Genomic DNA, 19,168 nt, shown 5'->3' with positions numbered 1-19,168 from the left:
GTGCCCTGCATAATTCTATTGTATTTTTTGCACGGGCTAGATTGGGTATCACTATTGCTTGAACGTTTATGTGGTTATTTAGAAATAATGAGTCACAAATATTATGGGATAGAAGTGAATGTATATATGACATCGTTATGTACGAAAGATCTTCTAAGTTGCATAATATGAACAAACATGTATTTTTGTCTGTGAGACCTTTTGTTAAGCGTGTTTCTTTTTTTTTTCTTTTTTTTTTTTTTTTACTACATGAAAGTGATGTACATAGAGTCCAATGTGTATGAAAGTGATGTATATAGAGTCGATGTGCATGAAAGTGATGCATACAGAGTCGATGTGTATGAAAGTGATGCATACAGAGTCAATGGGTATGAAAGTGATGCATACAGAGTCAATGGGTATGAAAGTGATGCATACAGAGTCAATGTGTATGAAATTGATGCATACAGAGTCAATGTGTATAAAATTGATGCATACGTAATGAGGCCCAAGGGACAGATGCATTGCCTTGAGTTTTATGTACATGAACCACCTATATGAAAGTTATGCATATCTCGAGAAAAATAAAATAAGTATGAAACCAATGTCAAAATTTAAGTTCTACCACAGTGACGATCATAGTATGCATACAATAGCAATTCCAATCTGGTCGGGTTTTAGAAGTCGAGTCGTATTTAATAAATCTAATAAAGCTAAGAATGATTTTACAATCTCAATCTCAATTGAATTATGGAGAATATGAAATCAAATTGAGTGAACAGAGAATTTATTCTCTCCAAATACTTGGGATTGCAAGTCGTTCAAACAAAAAGAATGTGTTCTTAGCCTCAAAATCAACCACACTTCAAGTTAAGATATGACCAGCCACCTCCAAAATCCTAGAAACAAAGAGAGGAGGGGCTTCTAAACTTCTTAAAAAATGATTCTTGGAGCCGCAAAAACAAGAGACAAAGTTATTCATTCGGATGCTAGCTTCTTTGCTTTCTCAACTGCTTCTACATAGTAATATAATCTCCAGAGAGTGGTGTTATTCTACACAAGAAAAAGAAATAAAGATAAACAAATATACTACACACTAATATTCAATCCATGGTCACGGTTGCCTGCATTAATATGCATTAATAGGTATGGTTTTATTAAATACATCTCTTTGTGGAAATACTCGCACTCTTTATTATCACTAATCGAGAAGAAATTACAAGACACTTTGTAGAAACTACTTGTTGAGGATTGGTGGGAGTGAACCCACATTGACTAATTTAAGAAATGATCATAGGTTTATAAGTACAGAAATACATCTCCATTGGTATGAAGTCTTTTGGGAAAGCCCAAAGCAAAGTCATGAGAGCTTAGGTTCAAAGTGGACAATATCATACCATTGTGGAGAGTCGTGATTCCTAACACTACTGCACCCTGTGGTTTAGATTTCTTGGGATTAAAGTATTGGTAGGGTGGAGAGGTATTTACCATAGAAGCTAGACAATTTATTCATAAAAGACCTAAATAATTTTCCTAAAATAATTAGGTATCTTTATTCCTAAAATACCTAAATCATTTTCCTAAAATACATACACAATTGTCTCATACGATTATTGAGCTTAACCTTATTGAACTAGTGATGATATTTTAACATGTTTCACTTACCACTTTATCCAAATCAATATGGATTTCATAAGAGGAATCCGTTTCGTCTGTCATATGTTGGATGATGTCTGCAATACGGCCAAGATTTTGGGGTGGAAGCACCTGAATCATTTTCTGAAGCTGTTCCTTTTCCTTGAAGGTCATAGGCCTGAAAAAGAAAGATGATTAATAACCAGACAGATTGAAAGGGAAGTTTAATGACTCATTTGGGTTGTAGATGCTGTAAGCAGTTTGTTCATGGAACTCGTTGGTGTAAAAAACCCATCAAAGAAGTTGATACTTATACGAAATATTTAAGTTTGTACATAATAAACTAAACGAGAAAGGCATCATAGTGATCGACTCCATTAATCGAGCACGACACATATTCGCAAGAGGAAGAGATAGGCTTCGAAGTTATAACATGATCTGCCATCGCCATGCTAGCCTACATCTTTTGTTTTTTCCTCCCACCCTCTCTCTCTATCAGTCTCTCTATAATTTGATGCAGTACCTGCAATTTGATGTTACAGAATCAAGAACTTCCTCAAGCTGTTGCTCCATGTGTCCTAGCTGAAAAACCACTATTCAATGTTAATTAGCAGTTTTAAGTATAAGACGGTGGTGTAATAGAAGTATTAAAACTGATTATATAGGAATTTTGTGATTCTACATCGACAAGCACCAAGAAAAGAAGAAATAAATTATTTAGTGCTTCATTTCGATATTAATTGTGAAATTGCGTTGTTGCGTCAGAAGAAAGATAGCTATACTGATTTGGTATACTCTAAAAACACCCTTGGTATAATGTTCACGATCTTACAAAGATAAAATTTTAGTTAATTTCCATTTACTGATCTCATCTTTTACGGTGGTGTAATAGAAGTATTAAAACTCGACATGATCCATTGGCACAACATATTACCCAAAGCAATTGAATGAGCGTGCAATATAAATCAAAGCAAAAGGGAACATGGATAATAGAATGTTACTTTTCCAGACAGTTCGTTTGAAAGATTTGTCACTATTGCTTCGATCTGCTCACTATTGTTCTCTATAAAGAACTGCAATTCATCATCTATCTGGCATGAAGGAATGAAAGATAAGCAAAAATATAGAGTTTGAAGTCTGCGCAAAACTAGATCATCACCATGCATTGTTATGCCAACAAAATACATTTTGACTACCTGACAAAGAAAATTGACAAACCACATCAACGTATAACAAAATTCTAGATCCATTATTTTCTTCCTTCTTAGGGCACAAAGCACATAAATGTTTGTCAAACTTGCTAAAAGCCAGAGTCTTTTCTATTGACAACTAATTACGGGAAGGGTGATAAGCGGTTCAAAATCCTTTTTCCCCTGCTAATGGAGGATCATAATATGGAATCATGGGGTGTAGTCTATGTAACAAGGTATTGAGCAGCACACAAAGGGCTTCCCAAAGATCATTTAACTAGGACGTTAGAAGCATGAAACCTCCCACCCCCGAGATTTCATCTCTTAAATTAAGGAGCTGAAGAGGTTAGAGAGGAACTACGAAATCGGCATTTGAGGGAGAAAAAAACAAGTTAAGCATTAATCAATTGCATGCCCAATGAACAACTATCTCTTGGCTTCTCCCAAACAAACAGCTCAATGCTCGTAAATAAGAATATTTATGCCGTAAAGCTCAAAATATCATGATCAGCATATGACTCAAACTCAAACAAATTGTACAGGTTTCAACCTGAATCTAGATTTCGCTTATTGAGTGAAAAGCTATTTAGGGTCATCCAGAAAGATTCTATTCACCCAAGTAGTACAAATCAGAAGCTGTTGAGGGAAATACATCAGTTAACTTTCCACCATACTATTAACTTCTACTGTAAATCAAAATGCAAGTGAGCATAACGACCATTCAGAGAGAGAGAGAGGATGGGAATTAAAATAGAACTTTACCACTCTACTACTTCCAAGACCACCACAATTCTTGTGCGCAGATAGGCTGGTTGAAGAGGATGAGGATTTGAGTTTCTTACAAGGAGCTTGCTCTGCATCATTCATAACTATTTTGTCTACATTTTCCAAATTCTTTTTGGATCTCAAATCTGACTTCAATTGTTGGATAGATAGAGCAGGCCCGAGCATCTGCAGCAGCACGATATTTAGAATTGTAAGTGGAAAACCATAAATTCAATCAACTAATTGTCATCTTGAGATTGAACTGAATTTAAGAGAAGAAACAAAGAAAAACAGAGAAAGAAAGAAAGAAAGAAAACATAGTTATTAAATTATTAAGCAAACAACAAGCCCCATGTCAGGTTAAGCTCAACAGCCTGAAATGTAGTAACCCAATTTCTTTGCCACTAAATACCTCATTTACTTCTTCTGAAAGAATAACAGCACTCTGCCTGAGCAATGCCTTCAGTTTTTCTTTCTTAAAATGAGAGAGCTTAGGTCCCATGCTATTACCAAATGAAGATGAAGCTTCAGATATCCGTGAATCATGTGAAGAAGAAGTAGAAAGCAGATTATCCTCTTGAGATAACAAATCTATAACTTCCCGTCTGAAGTAACTGAAGTAATCAGGACCGAGTTTATCTTGGCCAGCTGCATCAGATTGATGCTTTGACATAACAAAGCAAAACCAGAGAAGACCGCACACTGCGTTAAATTTGCTAAAGAGTTAAAATCAGAGAACTGAACTAGCCTTCCGTCATGGAAGGAATCCACAAGCATATTAAATTCCAAGAAGGATCGGTAAATATATCTTGACAGCCCAAGAGCATAACATGAAGATAATGTTGTAAGTTGTGATGAAGTTGTATTTTCATAACTCTCGTAACCTTTCATTCATATTTTCATTTATTTTGGTTATCAACTCTCATTTAGTTCATAACCATTTTGGTTCATATTCTCGTTTATTTTGGTTATTAATTCTCATTTATTCATAACCCTTTTGGTTCATGTATGAGAATTAGTATTGCTAGGCCTATATAAAGGTCTGTCTAACATTGTTTTGAGAGGTTGAGTTATTGGCAATTGGGAGGAATTTTGTTGAGAAATTTTGTAGTGGGAGAGTGTGAGAGATACATTTATAAACACTTTGGTTATAGTGATTGGCTACCACCCGTAAACACTTTGATTATAGGGAATTTCTTCTCTCCGAACCACATAAATCTTTGTGTCTCTTAGTTTAATTTCTGTTTGTGAGTGTGTGAGTACGATTGATCTTGCTTCCATTTCCGCTATAACAATAGGGTATTAGAACATTTTTGGTCATGGCATTAGGGTACAACGGATAACTTGCATCTCTTCCCGTGATAACTGGGAAGAAAATAGAACACAGAGGAGTCTCAGCGCTCCCCTTCTTTGAAAACCCCCAAGGGGATAAAGAAGTAAATGCACTTTTCAATCCACATTCTCACCAAGTACAAGAAAATGCAAATAATCATCAAAATCTCACATAATGGAAAATCAGCATCGCGATGATCTTAGTATCAAAAGCCAAAACTAGTAAAAAGTGTTCGATTAAAGGCAATAAAATCCCGTATCTCTAAGTGCGTCATCGCCATCCCCGAGCATTAATACGTACAATCATAGAAACATTTCAGAAACGAAAACTACTACTCATTGAGCAAAAATCTCCAGCAAAACAATCTATCGAGTACTTAATCTGCAATAATTTCTTCAGGAAGTTAACCAGAAACAGGCAGCTAATAAATATCAACATAAATTCCCCAAATAACACAGAAACAGAAACAGAAAACTGAAGCAAATCTCTCCAAACCATTGCTTCGCAGAAATAGAACGATACAAACCAACTTAAACTCATAAACGAAGAGGAAAATTTCCATTCTCGGGAACCAAACAATACAGTACAAGTAAATTCAATCAACCAGTTAAAAAATGATTCGAAAAATGGGAAAAGAAAAAACAAGAGGGAGGGAGAGTATAGAGAAGATAACGTTACAGAGAAACGCGAGATGATCGTAGAGATTGAAACTTCTAATGATTCAGTGGGAGTGGAAATGAATATCTCGCAACTTAATTCTAATGATTTATGAATTTCGAATGTTTAAGGTGTTCCGATTTGAGTTGGATTGGATTGGTTTTTTTATGTTGAAGAATATAAGATTTATTAAATAATGAAATCAATCTAATTTAATCCATAATTTTTTATAATTGTATTTTTTTTAATTTAAAATTTTATTTATAATAAAAATAAAATATTAATTCATAAAATATCTATTTAATTAAAATTTATAACTTAATTTTAATATATTTTGAAAACTCATGTAACAAAATAAATAAAATTTATTTTTAAGGGTGAATAAATAATAAAATTAAAAAAAATATGGACTTATAATTAATTCATAACAAAAATATATATTTTAAAATTAATAATAAATTTAGATTAATTCAATTCAACCCAATTTAATTTTAGAATAATCAATTTAAAAGTATATAAATTAAAATTCAACATTAAAAAAAAAGGGTAAAAAACAAAAATTAAAATAACATTTTAACTACAAAATTATTAGTATTGTTTTATGAATAAAAATCAAGATTCTAAATATGCTACCAAATTATAATTTAAAAATCCTTAAATATGAAAATACATTGAATTCATGTTTTTTAGATTATGAAAATATTGAAAAACATGAATTGTAATTATGTTTTTAAATGAATTCATTCTTTTCAAATTTATATTTATTTTGGACTAAAATTAATTAAATGTTGCAATTTTAACGCTCTTAAATATTTAAAATAAATAAGATCCAAATAAGATTCAAAAATTTATTGGTCTCCTTTCGTGATAGTTATATGCAATAAGTAGTCGTTGTCTTTTGCATACATTTTCATGTAGCACAAATTTCAATTTCTCAAATTTTATTTTCAAAATTCTCTTTTGAAATCTCTCTACCCTGTTTTCTAAAACTTTCTTCTTGAACTGAGGCCAAAGGCTCGAGCATATGTCGCTTGGCCGTAGGCGACGCAAGAACGAATAAGCTTAACTCATTTGTTACTTAGAAGTGAATGTCGTACAATCGTAAGTCCGCTGCCATCAAAGTGCGATTGTAATAAGTCGTCATAACTTTACAAAAAAAACTCCGGCTTAGAAAGAACCAACCCTCACAATTAAAGCCGGCAAAAGTACATATCTCATTTGACGCTTTTAAAAAGATAAAAAATGTTTTTTAACTTCATATCCAAACTTTTGATCATTTTTTCATTCAAACTTTTCGATACTGGTCGATGTCATAAAGTTCCAAACAATTAAGCAAGGTAGAGCTCGATACTATTTTCGAGTTTAAAAACATAATAACTTGTAAAGCATACACAAAAGCAAGGGATCAAAGCTTTTCCTCATGCATCCCCTTCAACAGATTGCTAATTTAACATAAAATATGAACATTCTGAGCAACATTTGCAAGTAAAGAAAGGAAGAAACTTTGCTGTTCGAAGGTTTATGCAATAAAATGTACCAAAATTCTCACCTATATTTGCAAGTCAAGAAAAGCAACGGTAAAGAGTTGCATTCAATCAACAAGCTACCACCAAAATTAGTATCATAATGACACTAATGTACGATGACACACGGGCTTATTTTGAGTAAATGACACCCGATATCCTTTTTTCCTTTGAGTAACTAATTACGTTTAACGTCCCTTTATGACCGCGAGCATCAGCGAGTGGTGTGATGACAACCAACTTGATTGAAAATAACGATGTGAAGGTAGTTCAAAACTGGAATTGACACAATATCGCGAAGTGGCCGCCTAACTGAAGAACCAAAAAGCACTGCGTCGAACTTCAGCCCCTAAGAGTTGGCCACGAGGCAACAACCTCTGACGTCAACAATAAATGAAACAAAGGATATGAACCTCCAAACTCTAAATCGCATGTAGAATCTAAAAACTAGTAATAAATAAGACATTTCTAAAACTTTCATCCTAAAGAGAACCAAACAAATATTGAGAATATTGTTTTCAATTACACATATCACGATAGATCCTAAAATATTAACCCCAACCTAAATATCAAATCCCGATAATCATCAAAGATATTTACAACCCGAACAATCCAGTTTAGCTCAAAACCGGGAGTTAATGTAAGCAAACCATGCATACATCCTTATTCAAAACAAAGATTATCAATCAATCTTCTTTACCTCACAAAACCTCAACAAAGATGAATATTAATAATATCGACTCGATTTACTTTCTATATCAGCACATTATAAATATCAATATCGAAACTATTAGGCATAAGAATTTGAAATTCTGAATGTTCCATAGAATTTTTGCTTTGAATCTTACCGTTTCTTCATTTGTGATAAACCAAACAGAGCAAGTGATCCGCAGACAAATATTCTGATCCTGCAGAATCACAATGAAACGTTAATGATAAGTGAAGGGTCCACAACAAAAAGCGTTGTGACATGGAAGGCATTTACTAAAGAGGAAGAAAAGAAGTTGATTCAACAGAACCTTTACTCTTTCTCAAGCCTATAAATTTGGCGACCCATCTTGCAGACATTCCATAAGCTTCTTCTTCTCTACCTTTGCATTGTACAACAATGGCGGGCAGTAATAAGTTCTCACTAGCCTCTAGACATCAATTGGCCAAGGGTAACAAGTTCATGTTCGCCATTTCTGACGACAATGCGATGATGAAGCAAATAACAGCCACCCATGATCCTGACGATCGAGATGTCGATACAAGATCCCTTCTACATCTTGTCGAAAACATTCTGAAACGTGCTACATTAGCTGCAGATCCCATGGTATGAAACTAGTCCATTCTGCTTCTGCACGTATAAAATTATCAAACACTTAATGCAGACGATAGAGTAAATTGTTGAAAATGGTTGCTCAACTAATTATGAATGGTAGAACAGGGTTCACACGAACTAGAGAGTTTGGAGAAAACAGACACCAATCAAGCAGGCTTCACGACCATATTGGAAGCGTTGTCCTACACAATTGATAGGATTTCGAGTGAGGTGATTGAAAATTGATTATTTTTAACTACTCAAGTTTCAACTAGCCCTACACATGAGTGATATATGATATTGAATATTGACATGTTATTGTGATGAACATTATCAGATATCATACAAGGCTTTGGAAGGGATAGATCCACATGCAACATCATTGGCAATCTTTAACATGTTGGCAAACTACCAATGGGATGCTAAGCTGGTTCTAACATTAGCTGCTTTTGCTATGAACTATGGAGAATTCTGGCTTCTTGCCCAGATTCACTCCCAAAACCAACTAGCGAAAGCAATGGCAATTTTTAAGCAACTTCCAGGAATCCTCGAACATTCGACTGCATTAAAGCCTAAGTTCGATGCGCTAAAAGATCTTGTGACAGCTATATTGGAGGTAACTTGGTGCATCATTGACTTGAAGGAACTTCCATCAGAATATATCTCACAAGAGGTTCCAGCAATGTCCACAGCAGTAGCCCATATCCCGACTGCGGTCTACTGGACAATTAGAAGTATTGTTACCTGCGCAACTCAGACTACGAGCTTAACTAGCATGGGATATGAGTATGTTCTCCTCCTCTCTTTCTAGTCATCCATCTTCGATTTTTTTCTTTTCACAGCCATATCGTACCATGAGCCGATAACCATTGTGGTTGTCTCGATTCAGGTTAGCCTTATCAACCAGTACCGAATCGTGGGAGCTATCTACTCTAGCCCACAAGCTTAAAAACATTCATGATCATCTCAAAAAGCAGCTGGTTCTCTGCCACCAATATATAGGTAGATTACATAGATAGTTTCTTTTCGCCCTCTCTCCACAATACTGATAAGTCGCCATCCTTCAATGCAGAGGAAAAGAGAGACGTTGAATCATTTCAAATGCTCGTTCGTCTTTTTGAAATGACCCACCTGGATAACATGAAGGTTCTCAAGGCTCTGATTTATGCTAAAGATGATCTGCAGCCTATAGTTGATGGCTCTACAGGGAAAAGGGTCTGGACATCTCACTACTGCTAACAAAACTCAGTTAACATTTCCAATTCTTACCTCTCAACATTCTTCTAACTATCTCTTGATTCTCTATTAAAACAGGTTAACCTCGACGTTCTAAAAAGGAGAAATGTGCTACTGCTCATCTCAGACTTGAATATCTCCCATGACGAACTTTCAATTCTCGATCAGCTTTATAATGAGTCAAGGGCCCAAGGAATGCAGGTCGAGAGCCAGTTCGAGGTAGTTTGGATCCCGATTGTGGACCATTCCATCAAGTGGGATGATTTGATGCAAAAACGGTTCGAGTATCTCCTATCCATAATGCCATGGCACATAGTGCACCATCCTACATTGATCTCTAAGGCAGTTGCTAGATTCATCAGGGAAGTATGGCAATTCAGAAACAAGCCTATCCTTGTGGTTTTAGACCCTCAAGGTAAAGTAGTAAGCCCAAATGCAATCCACATGATGTGGATTTGGGGAAGTCTTGCCTTCCCATTCACCAGCTTGAAAGAGGAAGCTCTATGGAGGGAAGAGACCTGGCGGCCCGAGCTGCTCGTGGATGGCATCGACCCCGCCGTTCTGAACTGGGTAATTCAGCCATCATAAAGCTAATGCTATGATTCATTACTAAAATCTCCATATTCTAATCTTAAATCTTTCTTAGAAACCATCAATGATCTTCTTATTCTGTTTTCAAAACACAGATTAAGGAAGAGAAGTACGTGTTCTTATATGGAGGAGACGACATAGAATGGATAAGAAAATTCACAATCACAGCAAAAATGGTGGCACAAGCAGCACGCATACCTTTAGAAATGGTGTATGTAGGAAAGAGCAGCAAAAGAGAACGCGTAAGGCAAATCATTACAACAATCACAACAGATAAACTAGGCTATTGCTGGTCAGATCTTACCATGATTTGGTTCTTCTGGACTCGAATCGAGAGCATGCTGTTCTCCAAGATCCAATTAGGAAAAGCCGACGATCGCGATCCCCTGATGCAAGAAATCAAAAAGCTCCTCAGCTACGACAAAGAAGGAGGATGGGCGGTTCTGAGCAAAGGATCAACCGTGATTGTCAATGGCCATAGCACCACCGTCTTGCCCACCCTCGTAAACTTCGATTCATGGAAGCAACAGGCCGCCGATGAGGGTTTCGACGTAGCCTTCAAGAATCATCACGACGAACTTCAAGGCATTACTCATCCTTGTTGCCGCTTCGAATTTCCACACACCACTGGGAGAATTCCGGAGAATTTCAAGTGCCCTGAATGCGATCGGCACATGGAGAAACTCACCACTTTCCTCTGCTGCCATGACGAAAAACTAGATGAATGAACCAAGGGAATACCTTATTGACGTAAAACAAACTGAAATTCTTCAACCATGGCTCTGAATCTCGAATTCTAAGAAGATTCTTTCGTTGATCGATGAATATTCAAGAATCATGAATTTAAATTCTCATGATAAATATTTATAATTTATTTTTCACCATTGATATGATTCGTTTTAACCGGTTACTTATCATCGCTAGTATAACGGTTTTAAAATGCATCTACTAGAGAGATATTTCCACACCATTAATAAGGAATGTTTCGTTCTCTTCTCCAATCGATGTGGGATCTCACACTATTAAGAAATGTTTCATTCCCTTCTCCAACCGATGTGGGTTCTCACAGGCATCTCGATATTTGCTTGGGAGTGCTCCTGAGGTCTCCCTTTCACGTAGATCGTTCTCTTCTTTGTCTTTTTCATTCAGTGTCAACGTTGCATCAGAAAATCTTCGTCTTCGATCTCTATTCACAACACAACATAAAAGTCAACATTTTTTTTTTCTCAATATCTGTTTTAAGTCATTGATTTCATATCGAGAAGCATTATGTAATCACTATTAAGCCAACGCTCATTCCTTTCAAGTTTGATTATGCCCCTAGACTCGTTACATTGTTCGACTGAACTATTAACTACACACTCGACATCTAGCTTATCATGCCCATCTAGCACCTTTCTTTTGCCCCACGATTAGGCCGCTTAGGTTAGCTTTTGGAGTATTGAAGGTAACTCTCGCATCTCGACCTTGTTTAATTTCATTATTATATTTAATGTAAAGTGTATTGTTTAATAACTTAAATATAATAACTCAGTTCTTAATTACGTTACTATCTCAGACGGGAATGGTTCGATCCCTAAAATTATCGAGCTTAAGCAAATAATAAATAAAAAAATACAATTTCAAAGGGAGAAATGTCAAAAGATTTAATCTTTAAAATACTTTTCTCATCTAATGTCGGAAGATCTCTATCAGTTGCAGAAAATTGGAGGAAACTCCGTTTCCCGTTCAACTCTTGAAAAATCAATGGAACTTAACTGGACACGAACATCCGAAATCAAGAACCCGCGACGTCCAGCTCGAGAGGAGTTGTGTTCTACTGCCACTGTGGTTTATGTTTACAACGAACTTCTGAATTCACTTTGTAAGAAAATGTTACAAGGAGGCATCGAGATCTCGAGCATACTTCTGCTGCCTGTTCCGATCCACGAAACTCATATAGGAAGCAGTTCTCCTCTTGTTCTTATGATGTTTTTCCTTCACCCCCTTCCCTTTCCGACCTGAAAACCTCGACACGATCATTACCATGAACATGAAACCAGATATCGCCCACAGAGCAATAATCCACATCCTCAGAGAACTAAACATCCCGTCCTCTTTCGCCTCCTCCGACGATTCCCGAGAATTCTCTGTTGACAAAGTGTCGCCTTTTCCGATATCGTCAAGCTTTCCGAGTTTCCTCGAAACCACAGCTCCGCTTTCATCTCCCGAGTTCAAGTTGGTCGACGAGCTAGGATCCGGGCAGTTCATCTTCATGTGATGCAGATTGAGAGCTTCATTGAGTGTTCTTATACACTCTATGCTGAGCAAGTCCCTTGCAAATGAATCCTTGTCAGTTTGATCAAGTGTGGAAGGATCTGGTGGGGATGGAAATTTGGCCCAACATTTGTTGATCATATCAGTTTCCCTCCAATTTGCTTTGTCAAAGCTCCAATTCCCAACTTTAAATTCAAGTCCATAGTGAAAAACTCTGTAATGAACTCCGGGATCAGGAGCGTATCCCGGGTATAACAGTATTTCCGAGCTCCGAATATGATGTAATTGCAACTGTTTGAACACGAAAAAGAGATATTTTCAGTTTCATTCGAGAATATTCGATGCTTGTTTCAACCTGATTTACAATGAAGACATTGAAATGATCGTATACCGCTAACATGCAACCTAGAACAATACCCACAACTTTCATAGCGTTTCGTTTTGAGATAGGTAAGCCTTATGTCTCCATAGACGAGCATTTAAAGCCTCGTGGAGTAGGTCTCATAAATCTCGTAGCAAAATTTAAGGACTAAAACAAAACAATCGAAAGTAAATGTAACTGCCTAGGCCCACCGCTAACCAATATTGTCCTTTTGGGGTTTTCCCTCAAGGTTTTTAAAACGGGTCTACTAGGGAGAGGTTTTCACACCCTTAATAAAGGGTGTTTCGTTCTCCTCCCCAACCAATGTGGGATCTCACAATCCACCCCCCTTTAAGGTCCAGCGTCCTTGCTAGCACTCGTTTCTTTCTCCAATCGATGTGGAACCCCCACTAAATCCACCCCCCTTCGGGACCCAGCGACCTTACTAGCACACCGCCTTGTGTCTACCCCCCTTCAGGGCTCAGCCTTCTCGTTGGCACATCGCTCGGTGTCTGGCTCGAATACTATTTGTAATGGCCCAAGCCCACCGCTAGCAGATATTGTTCTTTTTAGGTTTTTCCTTTCGGGCTTTCTCTCAAGGTTTTTAAAATGCGTCTACTAGGGAGAGGTTTCCACACCCTTATAAAGAGTGTTTCGTTCTCCTCCCCAACCGACGTAGGATCTCAGTAAAGGAACAAAAATAGCACCATGGATCAAAATAAGTACCTCGGCAGCACCGAACGAGTAGCCATACATTTCACTGATCCAGCCAGATTGGTATATATCTCCCGTGATATTTGTTGCATAATGAGCTCGGTCCGCTCGGACCTCCTCGGTTTTATGCAGCCATAGCAAGGCAAATTTCCTGAGATCATCAATGTGCATGATAATAACACCACCAACCTTGTCACAAGCTTCAGGATGGCTTGTATGGAGTTTGGCAAGCACATTGTCACAGCCAATGAGGTAACTACCAGCAAGCATATATGCAAAACGAGTCGAAATAAGTATAGTTTTATGTCGTTTATATGCCGAGAGAGACATTGAAATAACTTCTTACTCGTAGGGAGTCGAAACAGGACGTCCCCGAGCTGCTTTGAACTCCCACGGCGTAATAGATCCTCTCATAATCATATCAGCATCAAGAATTACTATGAATTCGGCATCGGTGTCGACATGATTGAGCCAATGAAGCACTGCAGCTGGCTTGTTTATCGCCGGATACCTAAGACGACATCAGTGTCTACATTATAACTTTGCTTAAAAGCGGGCTCGTGAAGGAAGATAAAAAGAGATTACCAGTCGCCTGTTAATGGATGTCGGCTCATGGAAGGAACGTAATGGGTCGGAGCCAGATTGTGACCTTTGTATTCCTTCAAGTCCTCGTTGGTACAGCTGAGAAGTCGAGTAATGTTTCCAGGTTGGCCACTCATGCGGAAACTATGCATAAGGCCTACAGTTTGCCAATCGAAATAAGTAGAGCACTCGGTCGAGAAAAGGGTGTGGATCTTTGGATATGGTTCCTGCAGTTCATCGAGCTCGGGTTGTTTCTGAACAAGATCTTCCTTCACCGGTGGTTTTGGAACATGTTCTTTCTTCGCTCGTCGTTTCGGAACATGTTCTTTTTTAACCGGTTGTTTCTGAACATGATCTTCCCTCATTACCAAGGTAGCAGGGGTTGGATACTTCGGTTTAGTTAGATCTGTAAAAATTTTACTCTTTAAAAAGCTTAAATATTTTGACCATTGTGGCTTCGGGCATCCGTTTCGTTTATGTTGCAACAGCAAGCCCTCGTTCAACACGTTCATACACTCTATATTTATAAGTAGCCCTCGCTTCTTATTTGAATCGGATTCCATTTGTTGTACCTGCACCAAGTTCATTTTTTAGCAACAAGCAACCACTTATAAACTAAAATTTAAGCCCACCGCTAACAGATATTGTCCTCTTTGTAGGAAGAGGTCTCTGGGCTTCCTCTCAAGGTTTTAATACGCGTATGCTAGGGAGAGATTTCCACACCCTTATAAGGAATGCTTCGTTCCCCTCTCTAACGGACGTGGGATCTCACAATCCATCCCCTTTGGGGGCCCAGCATCCTCACTGACACACCACTCGGTGTCTGATACTATTTGTAACAACTCAAACCCACTGCTTGTAGATATTGTCTGTTTTGGCCCGTTACGTACCGCCGTCAGCCTCACAGTTTTAAAACGCGTCTACTAGGGAGAGGTTTCCACACCCTTAAAAGGAATGCTTCGTTCACCTCTCCAACCGATGTGGGATCTCACAATCTACCCTCCTTGGGGGCAAGCATCCTCACTGGCACACGCAAGGCGACTGACTCTAATACCATTTGTAACAGCCCAAGCCCACCACTAGCAAATATTGTCCATTTTCACCCATTACGTAACGCTGTCAATTTACTAGGGAGAGGTTTCCACAACCTTATGAGGAATGCTTCGTTCCCCTCTCTAACCGATGTGTGATCTCACAATCTACTCTCCTTGGGGGGCAGCGTCTTCACTGGCACACCGCTCGATGACTGGCTCTGATACTATTTGTAACAACCCAGACCCACCGTTAGCAAATATTATCCGCTTTGGCCCGTTACGTATCGCCGTCAGCCTCACGATTTTAAAACAAGTCTACTAGGGAGAGGTTTCCACACCCTTATGAGGAATGCTTCGTTCCCCTCTCCAATATACGTAGGATCTCACAATATCAAAGGAACCATTCATTTAGATACATACCTCTCGAGGATAAGGAGGTTCGGGGAAAAGCCGGTTACAGTCATAGACGATACCATCTTCATGGTGATTTAATTTATTAAACGACCAATTTCCCACACTAAATGGCAACCCATAGTGAAGAAGTATAGGCTCAACACCGGGACGAGGAATATAACCCGGGTATATCATCAAATTATCATTAATTTTGTGGCGGAGACCAACCTACATTAAGCAAAGAAGTCAGATAATCAAAACATAAATCTCGAGAATAACGGGTAAGAGGAAAAACAAAGCTTACTTCCGCTGCTGCAAACGAGTAACCGTACATCTCACTTATCCACCCTTTCCCATAAATATCCCCCGTTATGTTGGTCGCCCAGTGATCTCTATCTTCACGTACTTCCTCCGTCTTCGAAAGCCACATCGGTGCGAACACTCGAAGATCATCTATATGCATTGCTAACAAGCCACCGACTTTGTCACAGAGTTCGGGGTGCTTCGTGTGCAATTTAGCAAGAATGTTGTCACATCCAACCAAGTATCTGAAAGAAATAGTGTTTATATCATTTAAACTCAACAGCATCGATCCAAGTAACGTCGATAACGTCTCCGTTTAAGGAGAATATGAGCTTTGATGCTTAAAAAGACCGAAACGAGAGAAGAGAAAAAATCGTAACCCATAATATGCTGCAACAGGTCTGCCCTTTTCAGCACCAAGCTGCCATGGTATTATGGGGCCTCTTATGATCATGTCTGCATCCAAAATCACAACCCAATCAACATTCTCTGCTTCTTTACTGTGTTTAAGCCAATGGACAACCCCTGCAGGCTTATTTATTGCAGGATACCTGCAAAAACAAGTCATTTTTTGTTTAATTTGTAGGCGTGTTTCGAGAGGAGGGAAACGAAAAACAAACGAGTTTCAAGTTCGAAGAAAGATAGATCGACAGAAAACGTCTTCGTTTATTGATGTAAAATAGGTCGAGTTTCACGAGTGAGTAATATATAGTCAGTCTTAAGGAATTGTGAAGCCTCTCGAGCATGCAACGTACACAAATATTCTTCTCTTTGCACCTAAACTAGCCATCTTTTTGCACAAGGTCAAAATTCAAGCCCTTCCCGAACCCGTTTCTCCCGTTTCGTTCCCACTTTTCCAGTTCGAATTTTACGTGCCATTTCGAACAAGAATATTGCATCATCCCACTACCCTTTAGAATTGAGATATATTTCCTAAACAAGAAGCCTCCTTCACCGCACCGGGTTTGCGGTATCGATTGCTAAACGAGCTACACTTGGAGCATTGAGTTAGCATCGTTAAACAGTTGAACGGAGCACAAAATGGGACCACAATATCATCATTATGTGCTCCTAATCCAACAGGTCAGGGACGAAAAAACGATATACAAACCAATCGATCTATTCAACAGATAAACAAATGTAGAGCTAAAATCAAACAAAACCAAGGAAGATAACAATCAAATCACATCTAAATGACTAACCATAAGCACACCAAAAGTAAAACAAAATCCAAGTCCTCGGGTGTAACCGTTGAAGCCCACTGCTAAGCAGATACTGTTATCTTCAGACTTTTCCTTTTGGGCTTTCCCTCAAGGTTTTTCGTTTATTAGAGGGAGGTTTTCACACCTTTGTAAGGAGTGTTTCGTTCCCCTCTCCAACCGATATTGATCTCACAATCAACCCCCTTTCGGGATCCAGCGTCCTCCCTAGCACACCGCCCGATATCTGGCTCTGACATCATTTGTAACAGCCCAAGCCCACCGCTAGTAGATATTGTCCTCTTTGAACTTTCCCTTTCAAGTTTCCCCTCAAAGTTTTTAAAACACGTCTCCTAGGGAGAGGTTTCCACACTTTTATAAAGAATGTTTCGTTCCCTTCTCTAACCGATGTGGGATCTCACAATCCACCCCCCTTCGAGGCCTAGCGTCCTCGCTAGCGCACCGCCCAGTGTCTGACTTTAATATCATTTGCAACAAACCAAGCCCAACGCTAGCAAATATTGTCCTCTTTAGGCTTTCCCTTTCAGGCTTCCCCTCAAGGTTTTTAAAACGCATCTGCTAGAGGGAGGTTTCCACACCCTTGTGAGGAATACTTCGATCCCCTCTCCAACCGATGTGGATCTCACAATCCACCCCCTTTCGGGGTCCAGCATCCTCGCTGGCACACCGCCTGATATCTGGCTCTAATATCATTTGTAACAGCCCAACCCATCGCTAGCAAATATTGTCCTCTTCAAGCTTTCCCTTTCGGGCTTCCCCAAGGTTTTTAAAACGCGTCTACTAGGGAAAGTTTTCCACACCCTTATAAAGAATGTTTCATTCCCCTCTCCAACCGATGTACGATATCACATCAGCTCCAACGTTCTCAAAACAAAATAGAAAAGGACGAACAAAATCTAACCCATCCCCACTTTTGGGATATCATCTCTACTCCTACAAAACCAAGAAACTAATCCAGCCAACAGATGAACAATCTCACAACTAAAATCAAAACAAAACCATCACAGATATCAATCAAATTCAAAAACCATCAAATCAATAACCAAAACCACAGAAAAAGCAACACAAAAGCCCAAAAGTTCATAAAATCAAAGGGAAAATATGAAGAAACTCTCACCAATCCCCTGTTTTGGGGTGCCTACTCATGGATGGAACCTCAAAAGTTGGAGCCAAATCCATCCCCTTATAATCCTTCTTCTCCTCATCTGTGCAACTAAGCAACCGGGTGATCGGCCCCGGTTGCTTCGACTTCCTGAAGCTATTCATCAACCCAACAGTTTGCCAATCAAAGTAATCCTGACACTCCACCGAGAACAGAGTATGAATCCGCCACGACGCCGCCACGCCGGAGCTATTACTCCGCCCATCGCCAGCAACAAACCCCGCCAAAAAAATCGCCACAAACACCAAGAACTCCCTCATTTTGGCTCAATCCAATCCCGGATTTCAATTAAGTATCGGTTTTAGAGATCTGGATTGCATTTCGCGGATCACAGCATCAGGTCAAACTTCAAAATTTTCTAACTCTTTTTTTGGATTTCTTCGACATGGAGTAGAGGGAACGATGTAATAAAATAATTTAGAACAAAAATCTATACAATACAACCTGTTTTTTGTTCTTCAATTTCGACTGGTTTATGAATTTGCTTCTCTGATCGGAACATGGGGGCTCTTGGGAATGGTTCTTTTAATCCAACTACCATTTCCAGGAAGCGCTTCTCTTCCGGGGTAATTATGGCCAAGACCCACTACGAATTTCAATAAAAATTTAGTTTAAGCGTTAATTTTCGTTGAAATTTTGTTTATTTCACGCTAAATATATGTTTTATATTTTCATTAACTTTCTATTTTTATATAGAAACTTCCCAAAAAAAAAACATTTGGGAGGAAATATATGTTCAAGCAATATCAAATCTTCGACCGTCTAGGCATGTCACCCGAGTTTAAGATGGTCCATTGCATGAAGAAAGTCCATGGAACGAACGAAAAGAGGGTCTATCTCTAATCTCTTCCATTAAGAAATTGGTCTTTTTACTTTCCTTTCGTTCTTTTTTGTTTCCTCCGGAGAAAAAGATCGCTTCAAGGCATATCGA

General features: G+C 38.5%; 3 protein-coding genes and 1 long non-coding RNA gene across 9 annotated transcripts; 1 reads left to right on the top strand and 3 right to left on the bottom strand.

The window, feature by feature from the left end:
* Positions 1–750: 750 nt before the first annotated feature.
* Positions 751–5,699, bottom strand: LOC111486618 (bromodomain-containing protein 4A-like). Of its 3 annotated transcripts, none has more exons than XM_023133787.1 (7): positions 5,398–5,569; positions 3,982–4,271; positions 3,567–3,755; positions 2,616–2,705; positions 2,138–2,196; positions 1,645–1,792; positions 751–1,032 (listed from the first exon to the last, which is right to left on the bottom strand). In XM_023133787.1, the coding sequence occupies exons 1-7, from the start codon at positions 5,462–5,464 to the stop codon at positions 958–960; spliced, it is 918 nt and encodes a 305-aa protein (XP_022989555.1). In that variant the 5' UTR covers positions 5,465–5,569; the 3' UTR covers positions 751–957. The 3 variants fall into 3 exon arrangements, with proteins under 3 accessions (XP_022989555.1, XP_022989557.1, XP_022989556.1); XM_023133789.1 differs by lacking the exon at positions 5,398–5,569 and adding an exon at positions 5,581–5,699 and having other exon boundaries at positions 753–1,032; positions 3,982–5,283; XM_023133788.1 differs by lacking the exon at positions 5,398–5,569 and adding an exon at positions 5,581–5,699 and having other exon boundaries at positions 754–1,032.
* Positions 5,700–6,967: 1,268 nt separating this feature from the next.
* On the bottom strand, positions 6,968–10,605 carry LOC111486621. 3 transcript variants are annotated; one of them, XR_002718909.1, is made up of 4 exons: positions 10,517–10,605; positions 8,102–8,421; positions 7,931–7,990; positions 6,968–7,459 (listed from the first exon to the last, which is right to left on the bottom strand). It is a non-coding gene; the product is annotated as an uncharacterized LOC111486621 (long non-coding RNA). The 3 variants fall into 3 exon arrangements; XR_002718908.1 differs by lacking the exon at positions 6,968–7,459 and adding an exon at positions 8,550–8,588 and having other exon boundaries at positions 7,552–7,990; XR_002718907.1 differs by lacking the exon at positions 6,968–7,459 and having other exon boundaries at positions 7,552–7,990.
* Positions 8,191–11,064, top strand: LOC111486617 (protein SIEVE ELEMENT OCCLUSION B). Its single transcript, XM_023133786.1, has 7 exons — positions 8,191–8,397; positions 8,512–8,616; positions 8,723–9,171; positions 9,275–9,387; positions 9,458–9,600; positions 9,700–10,191; positions 10,308–11,064. Exons 1-7 carry the CDS (start codon positions 8,191–8,193, stop codon positions 10,938–10,940), a joined length of 2,142 nt encoding a protein of 713 aa, XP_022989554.1. The 3' UTR covers positions 10,941–11,064.
* Positions 11,065–11,937: 873 nt separating this feature from the next.
* LOC111486616 (peptidyl serine alpha-galactosyltransferase-like) lies at positions 11,938–18,835 on the bottom strand. Of its 2 annotated transcripts, XM_023133785.1 has the most exons (9): positions 18,682–18,835; positions 18,193–18,546; positions 16,236–16,406; positions 15,857–16,100; positions 15,580–15,780; positions 14,129–14,697; positions 13,890–14,054; positions 13,556–13,799; positions 11,938–12,759 (listed from the first exon to the last, which is right to left on the bottom strand). In XM_023133785.1, exons 2-9 carry the CDS (start codon positions 18,495–18,497, stop codon positions 12,088–12,090), a joined length of 2,571 nt encoding a protein of 856 aa, XP_022989553.1. In that variant the 5' UTR covers positions 18,498–18,546; positions 18,682–18,835; the 3' UTR covers positions 11,938–12,087. The 2 variants fall into 2 exon arrangements, with proteins under 2 accessions (XP_022989553.1, XP_022989552.1); XM_023133784.1 differs by having other exon boundaries at positions 18,193–18,835.
* Between the last annotated feature and the right edge of the window lie 333 nt (positions 18,836–19,168).

Source organism: Cucurbita maxima, unplaced genomic scaffold (assembly GCF_002738345.1).
Source record: "Cucurbita maxima cultivar Rimu unplaced genomic scaffold, Cmax_1.0 Cma_Scf00011, whole genome shotgun sequence".
NCBI classification, from domain to species: domain Eukaryota; kingdom Viridiplantae; phylum Streptophyta; class Magnoliopsida; order Cucurbitales; family Cucurbitaceae; genus Cucurbita; species Cucurbita maxima.
The sequence above is the reverse complement of the archived record's forward strand: the minus strand, read 5'-3'. Positions and strand labels throughout refer to the sequence as shown.

What these genes read in the sequence shown, in the direction of transcription:
- LOC111486618 (XM_023133787.1), bottom strand. Translation starts at nt 5,464, where the DNA reads ATGGAAATTTTCCTCTTCGTTTATGAGTTTAAGTTGGTTTGTATCGTT. An exon ending in TTTCAGAAGAAGTAAATGAG is followed by an intron (nt 3,756 to 3,981) that starts GTATTTAGTGGC and finishes GTGCTGCTGCAG; the next exon opens with ATGCTCGGGCCTGCTCTATC. An exon ending in TCTGTAACATCAAATTGCAG is followed by an intron (nt 1,793 to 2,137) that starts GTACTGCATCAA and finishes TTTCTTTTTCAG; the next exon opens with GCCTATGACCTTCAAGGAAA.
- LOC111486617 (XM_023133786.1), top strand. Translation starts at nt 8,191, where the DNA reads ATGGCGGGCAGTAATAAGTTCTCACTAGCCTCTAGACATCAATTGGCC. An exon ending in CATTAGCTGCAGATCCCATG is followed by an intron (nt 8,398 to 8,511) that starts GTATGAAACTAG and finishes ATGGTAGAACAG; the next exon opens with GGTTCACACGAACTAGAGAG. An exon ending in ATGGCTCTACAGGGAAAAGG is followed by an intron (nt 9,601 to 9,699) that starts GTCTGGACATCT and finishes CTATTAAAACAG; the next exon opens with GTTAACCTCGACGTTCTAAA.
- LOC111486616 (XM_023133784.1), bottom strand. Translation starts at nt 18,497, where the DNA reads ATGAGGGAGTTCTTGGTGTTTGTGGCGATTTTTTTGGCGGGGTTTGTT. An exon ending in AACCTCCTTATCCTCGAGAG is followed by an intron (nt 14,698 to 15,579) that starts GTATGTATCTAA and finishes AACTTGGTGCAG; the next exon opens with GTACAACAAATGGAATCCGA. An exon ending in CATCCATTAACAGGCGACTG is followed by an intron (nt 14,055 to 14,128) that starts GTAATCTCTTTT and finishes ATGTCGTCTTAG; the next exon opens with GTATCCGGCGATAAACAAGC.